This window comes from Schistocerca gregaria, chromosome 1 (genome assembly GCF_023897955.1).
Source record: "Schistocerca gregaria isolate iqSchGreg1 chromosome 1, iqSchGreg1.2, whole genome shotgun sequence".
In the NCBI taxonomy this organism is placed as follows: Eukaryota; Metazoa; Arthropoda; class Insecta; order Orthoptera; family Acrididae; genus Schistocerca; species Schistocerca gregaria.
In genome coordinates this window covers 684,158,926-684,174,558 of record NC_064920.1, presented here as the reverse complement: position 1 = coordinate 684,174,558, position 15,633 = coordinate 684,158,926, and the positions used below count along the sequence as shown (strand labels likewise).

The 15,633-nt window shown below is 40.5% G+C and overlaps 1 protein-coding gene across 45 annotated transcripts in view; it reads left to right on the top strand.

Moving 5' to 3' along the window:
• Positions 1–15,633, top strand: part of LOC126363857 (serine/threonine-protein kinase MARK2-like) — a 284,053-nt gene that overhangs the window by 85,276 nt on the left and 183,144 nt on the right. For 8 of the 45 annotated variants that reach the window (XM_050008019.1, XM_050008018.1, XM_050008017.1 and 5 more), the window contains one exon: positions 2,029–3,102. The exons of the other annotated variants lie outside the window; for them this stretch is intronic. In XM_050008019.1, coding sequence (XP_049863976.1) covers positions 2,803–3,102 — 300 coding nt within the window. In that variant the 5' untranslated portion in view covers positions 2,029–2,802. The remainder of the gene's footprint in view (positions 1–2,028; positions 3,103–15,633) is intronic. 45 annotated transcript variants of the gene reach the window in all.

Sequence of the window (15,633 nt, the reverse complement as noted above, 5' to 3'; positions counted from 1 at the left end):
TCTGGCTGTACCCGAAAATTAAAATCGTTCTTAAAGGAAAACTTTTTGTCGCCATTGCTGACGGAGGACTATAACAGAGTTGCTGAACGCCCTTTCAAAACAAGTCTTCTAGAAATGCGGCTAGTCATGGATTCAATGGTGGGATAAGTACATTGCTAGCCAAGGACAGTACATTGAAGGAGATTAACTCAAATTCCGTGCAAGCTTCTTACTTTGTTTCTAAACGAATTATTCACCGTATTTTTTGATCGCATCTCGTATATACTTCATTCTGTTCCAGGCTCTTGTAATTAAGAGAACGATTCCATTCAGAAGTCACTGCTTTGTTCCCAGTAAAATTTTAGGATGCACTTACACTGTTATTACAGATAGTGGTATTTCATTAATTCTGTTAGGCTGGTTTACACCACTATATGTCCATCTTGTTGTTTGTCGCGCAGTACCTTTTCTGAAATTAGCTTGAGTTACCTGTCCTATTTTTAACAGAATGGAGCGTTAAACAAACAAATCATTTTACTTCTTCTAGCATACTGTTTGAATTAAAAATTATATTACTTTCCTATTAAAGATGGAATAATTACAAGCAGTTTCTCTTGATGTATTGATGTTAGTACAACGAAGGTCGGTACTTAAGGCATCAGTGCTTTTTGATCACTGATCCTAGTAAACATTTCTGCCAAACATTTTTATGTAACGGATGGAAGGGGGCGAGCGTTCTTGTTTTGAGGGAGGCTAGTAAAATTCGTTACGGTGTCTTTCGTAATGTACATTACCCATTTTGAACACTTATCCCTGTATTTAACATAAGGCTGATAGTTTAGATTCGTATTGGTACTCAATGCAAATCACATTCATAATGATCTAGAAAAGATGATATCGAATAAGGTTTGTAAAACAAAGCTGAGTTGCATACAAGAAATGTTAATTTTTAACTGCATACTCTAGCAAAAGTACCAAAAGACTAATTTGCGTGATGTTCAAATTGATCATTTCGTCAGATGCAATTGCATTCAATAGGCACGCCAATACACCGCTTTTTCTCCCGTCCCTTAACAGTGAAGCACAAGGTAGTCTCTTCGGCACCAAAGTGCACGAGGAAGAGCGTTAGTTCTGATTGTTGGCTTGGGGGCTGTAATAATTTGGAGACTTCTTGCAAGAGTTATTCTTAATATTATTTTAAAAATATTTAGTGGTTTTAGTGAAAGCACAGCAAACTAGCTACGGACGTCAGAAGACGAGTTGAACTTTGTTCTCCGTGTGAACTACTATGTTAGCGCATCTTACATCGTACACTGTGCAAAAAACAAATTAGGAAACGCATTTCATGGTTTTTTTCACATTTACAGGAGTACTATTTCTTCACAACGAAATTTTAAAAAGTTGGTTGTACAGAGTGCCCTAGATGTTATGCATACTTCAAGGTCCTTAGAAAAAATTCATGTGAATGTGGTGCAATAGAGGCAACTGAGTGTATATATTTGTTTAAAGAAATGTAAGCTTGTAAGTATGATGCTATGTATTTATAAAATAACACCTTCTACAAACGAAGACAATGACACTGCGGAAAAAAACACGGTGCACACATGCTGTATTATTATATTAAATATTGTTGCTGTGTCTTTTTTACTCCAGCGACGATTAAAATCCTGAGCTGGAATCTTTTTGGTAGCACTGTAGATCTTCAGTGGCTGCAAGTATGTAGGAAAGTAGTTATATGTGACAGGAGTTGTCTAAATTAACACGTTCACATGTTTCCTGACAGTTCTGTATGAACTTCTGTGAGAGGAGGTGGCGCTGTCTGTCTGTAATTGTGATGACGTGGACTCGTGTTATCACCTGGGCGATAAAATCCTCGGGCCTCTTATCTGCGGGCGCTGTTTCTCGCTTTGTGAGGTGGTGTCTGTTGGCTCGTCCGTTGACTGTCCTGTTGCGTGTTGTGTGCGTCAAGACGCCGCCATTCTGGTTAAGGGTTTGTGTGTGTTCGTATTCGCCTACACACGATTTAGCTCCGCTTTCGTTGCACCGCAGACGTAGCAGCACCGTTCGCGACGGGCGCTGCCGAGTGAACTGGCTGGAGAAGACGGCCTTCGAGATCTGCCTGGGGAACAGCGCCATCTTGTGCTGGGCGGCAGCTCCGGTGTCGTGTCCTTCTATGGTGCTGGCCTGAGTAACGTTCGCCCGTAACAGGGCCTGGATCACCGAGGTATTACTACTTGGCAGCCACAAAAACCGCGCCGCCAGTTCAGTGAGGCCGGTGGCGTTCAGTTTTCGTTGCGTTGCGTGTAGCGTCATCGGGCTGCAGTGCACCGTCTGGCGACCGTGTGAAATGCTCTTGTCCTCAGGAGAGTCTGCAGTGATATTTGGAAATCGCGTAGATAGTTACTTTCCAGATTACATTAGTTTCTCTCTTTCGCCGGACCTTAAAAAAACTGTGAAACTTGTTCATTCTTAGCAAGTCCTGACATCGTTACGCACTGTTCCTAATATTATATTTGAAGAGTGCTAGCGCTGGCGGAGTTTTGTGAGTGATTTTGACATTGCTTCGTATTGCGTGAGAAGACATTTGATCGCTCCAGGTTTTGTTATATTGACATCGAATTTTCGTATGCGGTACTTTTAGTGACGTAAGTACTGTGTAGCAGTGAATTATTTTTCACGGTGTGCACAGGCGTTATTATTGTGTCCAGTTTCTCGATCATAATTTCGAAGCCAGTGGTGGGAATTTCCGGTGTCTCAGTGTGTAGTGTTTATAATGTGCTAGAGAATGGAGTAAACGCAGAGTGAGAGACTCGCGAACTGAAAATGGAGGACGTAGAACTTCGTAGCAAGTTGGTTCCGGGACGGCTGTCACGTCCCGCCTCTCATTCGGAAGATGTCCGCCAGCACCGCCACGTGGACGACGTGGGGTGCGCTCCTCTGGGCCGTACGCCTGAAGTAGAACGGCTGGCCGAGGCTGCAGCGGAGGCGACCCGCGGAGCGGACGCGGACGACTTGCCGCCCCCCGCTCCCTTCACCAGGCGCGCTTCCGACCGGCCGCGCTACCGGCCCGCCGAGCTGCCGCGCCCGCCTCCCAGGGCCCGCGCGCCGCCCAGCGTCGCACAGGTAGCTCGGCTGCGTTATGACACACACACACACACACACACACACACACACACACACACAGCTCCCTTTCCTCGCCTCGAATACTTGTTTTGTCCCATAACGGATAGTTACAGGTATGTGCGGACTACAGAAATGCTATCTACATTTGCAAGTATTTTATTCGCATCTGTGGATATTAAGGTTTTTCAAAGCACTTTTGACACTTTCATTTGCAAGGAACTCTTAAATTCTCACACTCGGCCATATTTAAGCTTTCGTCTTCTGAAGTCTTTATAATTTACATTCCTTAGAGCTGTGCCGTAGAAGCCAACCATAGGCAAATTTTGACACAGTGCAAGCTGTCACAATCTTGCTACATTCCATAATTTCTAGCATTCTGTAGTAATTACTGAAATTGATCTTGTGAAGTTCACTTGAACATTTCTGCAACATTCAGAAGTCAGATGAAATCATCTTTAAGGTAGTCATACTGTTTGGATATTCAGAGTAGTTATTGCAGGTATCTTTATCTACAGAAACCACATTACATACATAGTAAGTTAATCTTCGTGCCCATGTTTTCCTTGTGTAATGTGATTTCCTTGTGAAACACCAAAATGTTTTTGCTGTAGGAAGTAATTGAGGCTACATTTACAAGACAGTAAATACATTGTACTGCAGGAATGAAATACATGAAATTTGATTTCTGACATGTGTGATCCTGCTCTACTTGCAGTTTTTGAAAATTCCTTGTGCAATGATTCTCCAATTTGCTATGCTCTAAAATTTTGCTGTTAGATGAAAATGGGCTTTCATTTTGTGGCATAGGGCAATGGCTTATACCCATTATGTTGAAAACGTTTTTGTTTCCAGTGCGAAATGGTAGTCCTGCGGCTCTTCCATAATGATAGATCGGTGCACATTATCAGCTGGAGTATTTTTTAATTGCTTAACCAGTGCTGATAAATCTACCACATTTTTTTCATAGTTAATTCTCAAAGTATAATGTGCTGTACTTTTTGTTGTTAGAAGTATTTAGTGCTAACTGTTTCATAAAATTTTTAGAAAATTGTATCTGTTATTGAATAATTGACAAACAACAAGTACTAAAAGTTCATAAGAAAAATTTGTGTCACATTTCCCATTGTCGTCTCCAGGACATAAAAATTCAGAAACAAAACAATTTTTGCATTTTTCCATTACAACTAAATTTCAAAAACAATTAAAACAGTGCACACACACACGAGATGATATATTTAAGACTTCGTAATGCATTAAAAAGCTTCATGTGAAGAATAAATGAAACAAGTCAAATTTGTGCCTGATATCAACAAATGTTTTCATAGTAAAAAAAATCCACTACTACTTCACCTTTAATTACTGGCTGTTCATCACTATGTTGTGCGTTTCCTAGTTGCTTCAACAGTGGTTGCAGATGTTGGTCATTTTTAATTGTGGATTATCTTCAAGGCAAGGACTATAAATTTGAATTGAGCCAATGTTTTGTAATTGATGAAAACCAAGGAGATCATCTCCTCACTGTTTACAAAGTTAGTATGAAATGTTGTTGGTGACAAACCATCAAAAGCAAGATATCCCTAATAATCCACTTGCTTACAAGAAACAGTACTGGAACTTGGCCACCAGTATCTTATTACAAGACGATACACCTCCGAGAGTTTTTGGTAATGACTCCACTTCCTCCAGTTTTCCTTTTCTTTTTGAGGAGTAATACTGTTGATCTTTTGCTTGTTTTGACTCCTGCAACTTTTATGATCTCTCAGTATACTGATCTCTCATTATACTTCATCACCATAACATTTCCGCTTCATTAATTTTGAATTCATGGTCCAACAGGTCTTTAAGTCATGTGTGATCCTCTAACATTTACAACAGGTCCAGCATTTAATTGATTATATTCTTACCACAACATCAAAGTCTCTGAAAGATAAGGTGTACTCTGTTGTCGTTGTACAGATCTACAAAAACAAAGCTGCAAAATAATTGAAGATTGTGATTTAACAAACCTTGAAGATAAAATCATCTTTCTATAAAGAAGTGTGTCTTCTGCCAGCTTCAGTGGGGTAGTGTCTGTGTAGCATATGTGGTTGCTAAGAATACCTAGATGAAACTGTGTTACAGATTTTTCAGTTAGTGGCTTTTGAGTTGTCCGTGTAAAGCATATTTCACTATTCTTTTTTACCCATTTCGAACCCTTTCAGTAAGTATTATCTCCAGTGTTTGTGTTCTGATTATTATGGAAGGGCCGGCACTCTTGTGGATACAACTGTTATGAAATACATTCAATGTATCACAATCGTGAATAAGGACAACCATCAGCTGTAAATTGGAACGATGGCAATGAAAATTTGTGCCGGGAAATTGAGACTTTAACTCGGATTTTTCACTTACCACAAGCCGTCACCTTACCATTTGGCTATCCTTACACGACTCAGGGCCACACCCAGACTTCCATGTGTCAATGGCCTGTTATCGAACATCTATTATGTATATTCCCATACAAGTCAGACATTGTACTTGATAGTCGCTTGCCTGGTGTCAATATAATATTGCAGTGCCTGTGTTGTTCTGATTACAGTGTGAAGTTTTTAAGTTATCCAATTGCCATATATCGAACACATATAATGATATGGTAAACTGTATTAAAGACTTCAGAGCCGGCCGCGGTGGTCTCGCGGTTCTAGGCGCGCAGTCCGGAACCGTGCGACTGCTACGGTCGCAGGTTCGAATCCTGCCTCGGGCATGGATGTGTGTGATGTCCTTAGGTTAGTTAGGTTTAAGTAGTTCTAAGTTCTAGGGGACTAATGACCACAGCAATTGAGTCCCATAGTGCTCAGAGCCCTTTGAACCATTTGAAAGACTTCAGATTAGTTGTACGAGGCTCACTCCAAAAGAAATGCACACTATTTTTTTTAAAAATTCATCTTTTATTCTACATTTTTGAAAGTTTTACAGTGTGTAGATAGATCCTTTAGGAACAATATTTTCATTTCTCCACATAATTTCCATCCCTCTCAACTGCTTTACACCATCTTGGAACCAGCTCCTGTATACCCGCACGGTAAAATTCTGGACCAGCCTGTTGGAGCCACTGTTTGCCAGCGTGCACAAGGAGTCCTCATTTTCAAACCTTGTTCCACGAAGAGTGCTCTTCAGTTTCCCAAAGAGATGATAGTCACATGGAGCCAGGTCAGGACTGTAAGGTGAGAGTTGCAGTGTTGTCCATCAGAGTTTTGTGGTAGCTTCCATGGTTTTTTGACTGACATGTGGCCGTGCATTGTTGTGCAACAGCGAAACATCCTGCTTTTGCCGATGTGGTCGAACAAGACTCTTTAGTCGAGCTTGAAGTTACTTAAGTGTCGTCACATATGCATCAGAGTTTAGGGTGGTTCCACTTGGCATGATGTCCACAAGCAAGAGTCCTTTGGAATCTAAAAACACCATAGCCATAACTTTTCCACCAGGTGAGGGTTTTTTTCCCTCTCCCTTGGGTGAATTAGCATAATGCCACTCCATTGCTTGCCTCTTTATCTCTGGTGAAAAAAGGTGTGTGTGTGTGTGTGTGTGTGTGTGTGTGTGTGTGTGTGTGTGTGTGTGTGTGTGTGTGTGTGTGTGAGAGTGAGTGAGTGAGAGCCACTGTCAACATCCTGGGAACCCACCTGTCACAAACCTTTTTTAACGCCAACACTTTCACTATTCTGCAAACACTTCCTTCCCCTCTCCCAGCGTAGTGTGACAATTCGTTAACTGTGATGTGTCTGTCAGCAGTCACCAATTCGTTAACACTCTGCACATTGTCTGGAGTGTGTGCAGTACGACTCAATATTGCCGTGCCCAGTTTCAGCATGTAACCTGCTTGCCCACCAATTAACTGTACTGTGATTCACAGCAGCATCTCCATACACCTTTTTCAACCTCTTCTAGATGTTTCCCACTGTGTTGTTTTCACAGCACAGGAATTCTATGACAATATGTTGCTTCTGATGAACGTCAAGGTGTAGCAGCCATCTCGAAGACACGCTGTGACGGCGCCACTCACGGGAACAGGTTTAAAACAGTTTGAAAACAAGTGGGAAGGATGTATCTACACACTGTAAAACTTTCACGCATGCAGAATGAAAACTGTATTTTTTAAAAAAAATAGTGCGCATCTCTTTTGGAGTGACCCTCATACTACAACACAGGATATATGTTTCTGTCCCTATTACTCTCCATAGTTATGATTATGGCAAGAATGAATAATGTCAACATTACAAATGTAATTGAGTGTTAGTATTTTTGCATGCTATGTAACTGAAAACATCTGTTTGAAAACATCTTTTTGACAGAAGAACTGTTGTGATCTAGCCCTCTTTAGTTTTGGGATAACTCCCTCTAGCATTGCGAACTACTCAAAATTAGTGGATTTGTAAAAATGACTACAGTTTGCTGGTGAGAACACCAGTTACTAGAAATTTTAATGCATATTAATTGTTGTCATGAACTGTTACAACATTTAAAAATTATTTTTCCATGTGTGTAGGATAGCTCCTACTCGAGCACTAGTCCACGTTCCCCCATAACCATCTCAGTTGCTTCTTTCTCTACTTTTTAGGCATCCCTAGTTAATTTAACCTGATGCAGAGAGGTAGTTGCAGATATTTAGCTTTATCATGTAAACTATGCACACTATACACACATGAAGTTTTAAAGATTCTATGCAGATATCCTCTCCATCAGTTGGAATGCGAGTGGTTGTTTACCTTACTTTCTCAGGAGATTCAAGAGAATGTATTGTATAGCTCTGCCCTTCGATGATGATCTGCAGTTATTGTAGGTCCACTTTAAAGCCTGTGATATAAGGTTTATCACACAAAGTGTAATGGTGAACATAATTTTTTGAAATTTTCCTGGGCCATGAGTGTTCTTACCACTCACAAATTTCAGACATAGTGAACCAGCTGCCTGGGATGATGGCAGTCTTTTCAACTTCTTCTAGGTCACCCTCCTTTTGAATTCACTGTGAGTTTTTGCGAAAAGTTTGACTATAAATGACTTTGGAGAAGCATTGAAGTAGTGCCAAGTTAAAAGAATCACATTATCAATGGTAGGTTTAGGAAGACACTTTAGCAAGTTAGTAATCACAACATGAATAAATTTGCTACCCAATCATAATTTATTTCGTGATGGTCCAACTTCAGGGAACCAATTCCCGAAGGTATGATAAGGGTTTATTTGTGACAAGGTGATTGACTGTTGTTTGTGAATGTGAAGTCTGGACATAGTAGTATTGGATTGGTGAGCTCCTCACGTGCTTTCCCTGTAGAGGAAGACTTGGTTAAGCAAAACGGTTCATGCCTCAGATTGCTGTTGCCTATAGAATAATGTATCGTAATTGAGTGATAGCAAGCCAACTAATTCAAATCCACTTCCGTGGAATGGACCAGGTTTCAAATATCTGCAGTTTGATACATGCAGACCATGGAAGGATAATCATACTCAAATTAAGAACAAGGAACAAATAGGGAAGAATACTGTGCGCCATATCATGATGTAATTTGAACTATTGACACTCTATTTCAAGAGTACTGACCTATAGATTCTGTGACAAATGTTGAAATCGTAGGGAGCAAGAGGTCAAACGTCCCAAATAGTGGAATGTGCTAGTGCCATTGGCTCTACAATACCTCTCCCTCCCCCCTTTCCCTCATCTCCCCCTCCTTCCCCTTTCCCCCATGTCTCCCTCTCTCCCATCACTCTCCCTCTCCCTCACTCCCCCTCTCTCCCATCACTCTCCCTCTCCCTCACTCCCCCTCTCTTCTCTCCCTCCTCTCTTCCCCTCACCCTACTCCGCCCCCTCACCCAGACAAGCTCTGCCCCACTCTCCCCATATCTCTCCTCCCCCAATCTCTCACATTCTCCCACCTCTCCTCCTGCCTTCTTTATCGCCTTCCTTCTCACCTTACGTCTATTCCCCTCTTTCCTGCTCCCACTCTTTGCCCCTGTCCCACTCCCCCTCTTTCCCCATCTCCCCTCTCCCATCTCTCTTTCTTTCTCCCTTCCTTTTCTTTCTTTCTGGTTATTTTTTAGCATATTTATGTCTGGGATTATGTATTTGTGCAAGAAACCTGTGATGATGTGCATGTTGAAAAAAGTGTTTCCCTTCACAAATCAATTAACCCATTCCATTACATATGGAGATACTTTTTAAATTGCCTCTGTAACAGCTAGCCCTTTACCAGAAACTTTGTCAAATGTAATTTACTGTGAAACTAAGGCCCGAATAGATGTACACACAGAGATGCTACCATACGAGCGATGAGCACATCTTTGTCAGAAAAGATATTTCATAGTAGTGAAGATGAACAAGTGGTAATACATCTTAAGGTTTGCATATTAGAACCCATGTTCAATACACTTTTTTTTATTTCGAATGAGTGTTCCTGTCGTAGCCTAGTTATCGACCCGTGGGACGCCGAACTCAAAAACCCGTGTGAGGATTTTTAAGTGCTCACTTTTTTCATTAGTGTAAACTAAAGCTGAAGGAAAAGATACTACAGTGTGAAATTTTGCTCCAGGTTATGCAAAGACACATTATTTCATGTAGATTTTTCTATTTTTTGCCGCCTTTTCCCTTTTTTCCTCCTATTCTGTCCATAATCCACGTTTTCCAATTTTTCTCTTATTGTAACTTTTCAGTCATCTTATTAATAAGATTATCATTTATAAGAGAGATGATTTGAGAATTTAATTCTATTTGTGTATGGTTTCGAGTCAATATAGAATATTTAACTTTTATTTAACGTCTCCCCAGATGGCATTGCAAGTAGTAAGAATTCCGCTTACTGTTAGAGTGGGACGTAAAGCGCACCTGCAAAAATGTAAAATTGTGTTGACAACAAAACCACCTCTTCTCAATTTACTGTTATAGATAGCTTCCAAACCAGTTCACAGTGAGTGTATTTCATTCTATTCTTGTAATTTCACCAGAATCAATAGGTTGACTAGATTTTACCATGCTGAAAGTATCCAGTGCCAGATATTTTTTCTGGCTAAGGGATTCAAACAAGATCTCTCGAAACTTGGAACTGTTATCTGATGTACTCTGTGCCATTCAGGAATTTTGTATATGAGAAGTATCAGTACCATCACATCAAACAACAAATTTTCAGCTCTCGTCATCAAAAGAACAAGGCTCTCCAAAAAACAAAAACCACAACCTTTATTACGAAATGCATTTCCACAGTGCTCTTCAAAAAATTCAAAATTTGATAAAATTCAACATTGAATTGAGTGCAGGAATTGCACTCATTAAAAGAATCATCCAGCCTTCAGGAAACTACTTCAAATATACACAAAGATATCAGTGCCTGATGAGAGTACTTTAAGAAAAACTACTTGCAGCCTGTTTGCCAAGAAACTGCATAAAGAATCAAGGAGAAACTGTTAGGTTGCGTTCTGGGAGTCATTGTGGATGGAACATATACTTAGTATAACAGTATGTGAGGAAAATTTTAGTTTTTCCCAGTAATTTAAGCTGATGCTGTTAAAACAGTGTAGTGACGACTAGTGGGAATTGTCCTTTTACCTGTGTGTGAGCGATAATTTTTCTGATGTTTGATTGTGGTCAATTCTTGAGACATTGGTTGGGGAATGTAATAAGTTCCCCTATTCTTCTTGAACCATGCGTTATCGAAATTTCAGAACTTACCGTTGATGCACCATCTGCCACTGGAGTTGAGTACCTCCATAATGTTCTACACTGGCTAAAGAATTCCGTGACGAAGCACTCCAATCCACTCCACTCCACTCCTCCTCTCTCTCTCTCTCTCTCTCTCTCCCTCCCTCCCTCCCTCCCTCCCTCCCTCCCTCCCTCCCTCCCTCCCCCTCTCAATATCCCTCTCCCTCGCCCCCCCCCCCTCTCCACCCCCCCACCACCCTCATGTTCTAGTTGGAAAGGGTCCTAGGCCGATGAGCGGCAAGCAAGAATCGTTCGAAGTAGTATTTTGCAAGCTACTTCTGTTGTGGGTGAATTACATTTCTTTAAGATTCTTCCAATGAATCTCAGCCTGACATCTGATTTTGCTACAGTTAACTTAATGTGGACATTCCACCTTCCTATAGCTAACAACATTGTCCACAAAAAGTCTCAGAGAGCTTCCGACGCTGTCCTCTTGATCAGGCTTTCTCAAACTGAATAAGTGATCTGCGAAAAACTATTAACATGGTTTTTCTTTGACAGTTTGACAAAACTAATTATTTTTTAAAATTTGATTATGATTTCTGTGTTGTTAGTTAGGATTTACAATTGAAGAAATCACTGAATAGAACAAGTTTTTCTCATTTTTAAAATTCTGTTAACCTTCAAAAGAAACTGTATTCCATCACAGCATTTTCCAAGGTTATCGTCAGAGGCTAAATCTGGGAACCGTGGCTTAAGATAATTTGCTTGTATTGAACTCCTGATATTACCGTTATATCTGTCGATATCGCCCTGTCAAGACTAATGTAGTTCTATCTCTTAGAATGTTCAAAATCCAGTCAGAAATCTGTTTTGATACTTGGCAAGCCCGAATTTGGCTCACTAAACGACATTGCGAGACTGTATAGCATGTTTTCCGGAAGTCGAGGAATGCACCTGTATACACCTTTGTCTACGGCGCTCCACACTACTTACGAAACTTAGCTAGCTCTGGCCGTCGGTGATATCTGTTTGTGGGATCCATGTTTGTTTTTACAGAGCAGATTTTCCTTGTCCAGAAAAATCATGATGGGTAATCATACAACGTGTTCCATTGTTCTTCAAGAAATTTACGTCAGCGATTTAGGCTTAGCCTATAATTACGTGCATTACATCGACGCCTCAAACTTGAAAACAGGAATGACTTCTGTGTGTTTGTTTTCGCTCTTTTTTTTCCATTCAATAGGTAGCGACTAAACGATCAACTACTACTAGAAGGGAGCACGTACTTTCGCATAATATCTGTTCAGTTTCGCTGGGATCTTATCTGGCTCTGATACCTTTCTACTATTGAGCGATATTAGTTGTTTTTCTTTTAGGCGATCACTTACGTCAGTGTCAACAGTTTCGGCATTCGTACAATGTTTAAAAGAATGAACCGTAGTACGATTCTCGGTGATGAAAGAGTTTCGAATAATGAATTCAGTCTTTCGGACTTCTCACAATCTCAACTTCCGTTTCTGTGCAATTATGGTCACTGAGCGACTAATTTAGGATTTTTAGTCAGATCGGTAGGCAAACATTTTCGAATTCGTTGAACGCTTCTCTCATACATCTTTTCGCGCTCTTTTTGGTTTTGTTCATCTTTTGTTTGTCAACTAGACATCGCTTAAAACTGCGGTGAAGCTGTCTGTGTTTGAATAGTAACTTTTCAACACGGCTGTTTACCATGGTGGGTCTTCAGCATCCCTCACAATTTCTGTCGGTACGTACTAGTCTAAGGCGTGTTGTAAAATGCTTCTGAATTTCGTCAATTGTTATTCCATGTCTTCATCCTTAGTGCTGAATATTTGATGTTGACTGCTCACTTTGCAATTTGTTTGCTACCTCTCTTGTTTAACCACAGAAATTTTGTACCTTGATTGACATTATTTGTAATACCTGCAGTCAATGACGCCATCACCGCCTTAGGATCACAAGTACCCTCCTCCACATGAATGATTTGAAAGCTCGGTTATATTAGGTACTAGGAAGTCTTTAACACATTACCCTCATGAGTCTGTTCTCCAACTGCACGGAGCAATTTTCTGATACAATATTCAAAATATTTCGTACGAAAATTTGTTTGTGGCAAACGTTTTAATCGCACGACGCTAGCATTATAAAGCTGGGTAATTGAAGTCTCCAATCTGTAACAGGAAACATTCTCGCAGTTGTCTCCAACTTTTCTCTGAATCACGCTGCCACTATGACTCCTGAGGCATGTAGTCTGTAAAAGCATCGCATTAACACGGTTGATCCACCTGTAATGCTTAGCTTTACCTAGATTATTTCACATATATTTTCTGCTACAATGTCACTACATATTGAGGTCAACGGACTTTGTGTTCTAAGATTCCAATAACGTGGTATTTTTCTTGTAATTCAAGTTAGTGTATCAATAGAAAGGGAAGGAGGGGGAGATGAGGGAAAGGGGAAGGAGCGGGAGATGAGGGAAAGGGGAAGGACCGGTGTGGCCTAGCGGTTCTAGGCGCTTCAGTCTGGAACCGCGCGACCGCTACGGTCGCAGGTTCGAATCCTGCCTCGGGCATGGATGTGTGTGATGTCCTTAGGTTAGTTAGGTTTAAGTAGTTCTTAAGTTCTAGGGGACAGATGACCACAAATGTTACGTCCCATAGTGCTCAGAGCCATTTTAAAAAACAAAGATTCGTCGTGAAGAAAGACCTCATATTTCATGCGTGGTCGTAAATGAAATTTTAGATTTCATGAGGAACATAATGCGACAAAATAGTGGCATTTTGTCATTCCATTGGTGATACGAAAACGGTAGAGCAAATATGGTGGAAAGAGGTGAGTGCCTCACGTTTGCGTGTGACATGGCGTCACAAATCTAAGTATAGAATGAAACACAAGAGCAAATGAGATTCTCGTGCGAGAAGGAATAAGCTAGTGGATGTATTCTATTTAAATGTTTTGACGGAGCAGGTGGTACCCTATTTTAGTTAAATAGTCAGAATTGAAAAGATGATGCATACACGAACGGCATAGTTTCTAGGTATGTGATCTTGGTGTCTGTGGTCAATGTCGTAACTTTACGATCTTGGCAGTGGAGTCATCAGAAATGATTCACACGATTATTTTAATGTCGAATTTATTTTTTAACTTTTCGTTAACCGTATATTGACGAACTGTGTGTCTCGGACAATGTCAGCTTCTAAGTGATCATCTGCATGCAAATAAGAACATAAACACCAAAGTTCCTACCTAGCATGTTCGTTATTTATCAATTACTGAATGCTTGTTTTGATCTGATAGATCACTTCTTTCGAACACTTTTATTACTCTAAAAGTGTTCTGCATGACACAAAACTGCTTAAGATTGTAGAGTTCAGTTCCAATACGTCTCTAAAAACGAAGCAAGTGGGAGGCAATCAAATACTTGAAAAATTTACTGCAGTCATCACTATGTGCGTTTTATGTAAGAAGTTTCACCAACAGTTGACTAGAAGAAACACAAGACAGTACTGTGCCATTACATTCTCATACAATCAGGCAGGCCGTTTTTCATAATTGCATACTGTACTGTTGTATGTATTCATGGTAACGACACGGAATACAGTGTTGAGAATGGGCTAAAGGAACCATGCTGATTGAGATATTCCGTGTAGCTTGTACGTCGGCTTTTTGGCAGCGCTTAGCGATGCGTGATTTTTCTCACCTTTCGAGGTAAATCTTCGTATTGTGTTCGTTGAATATTTGCCGAGTTCACAAAATCAACGAATAAGCTTCAGACTCGTTTCAGTTACGAAAAGGAGAAATCCTTTCCTTATAATCGTCTAATGACCACAGAACGACCGGCGAATTCCAGTGCACATTGAATATACTCAAGGAATGGGACTACAAAAGGACACAAACTTTCAAGATTCTAAACCGTAGACCTTTGCACCTCTCTCCACTCATCAGCGGTACCTGGACAAACTTTCCGTGGATGGCATCACCAACTCCTGCGTCATAGCACGATGAATATTCGGATATTCATGTTATTGAAGAAAGCTGATATTTCTACTGATTTTTTCATTGACAGAACTCATACGTAGAAAGATTTTCGTTTGTCCGTGTGTCGCCACTAATTAAAAGCTACTTCTTTAGAGTTTTGACACCGCTGCTCTCTTGGTCACAAGTTCAGATGCCGTACAACAATGCTGCCTGTCCCAATCTTATTGAATTTCATGTTTATGACGTGTTGCTGCAATAATGAATATAAAATGGCGTGAACTCAATTTTGTTGGAGGCAGTTAGCGATTACCAACGCGTCGAACAGAAAAGGGGTCGTCTTGATCAAGGAGTCTACAGGCTTCAATGGAATTGTATTACCTACTCTCGATGCACAGCAAGACGAATTGACAATATTGACCAATGCAGTTCTTTGCTGGGATCTTTGTGATACGAGACTGTATAAATGGCTGCGTAGTGGGAGATGGAAGAATGTTGTCATGAAACTGCCTAAAGCTGAAAATGTGTGTGGAGTGTGGAAGGGTACTTCTTTAGCAGAGACCATTGACTATTGATATTATAACAAACAAAGAAGTTGTATCCGGTGAGCGGTAGTAACAATACGTGACTCCCGTTGAGTAACAACTTCTAACTTAGCGTGACTGATGTGTAGACATTAGTGGACGGTAACACGAATTAGTTCTCATACAACTGTGATTTCGAAATTCTGGGAAAAGATAATATATTACCCAAGATGTATTTAGAAGATATTGTTTTGTCCGTGTTTTGTTGAATGTATGTTGTTCTTGTATCAGCGTTGATACGGAAGAATGTAGGAAAGGTTTAAAAACAAAGATCTTTAGCGCTCGCAAATGTAG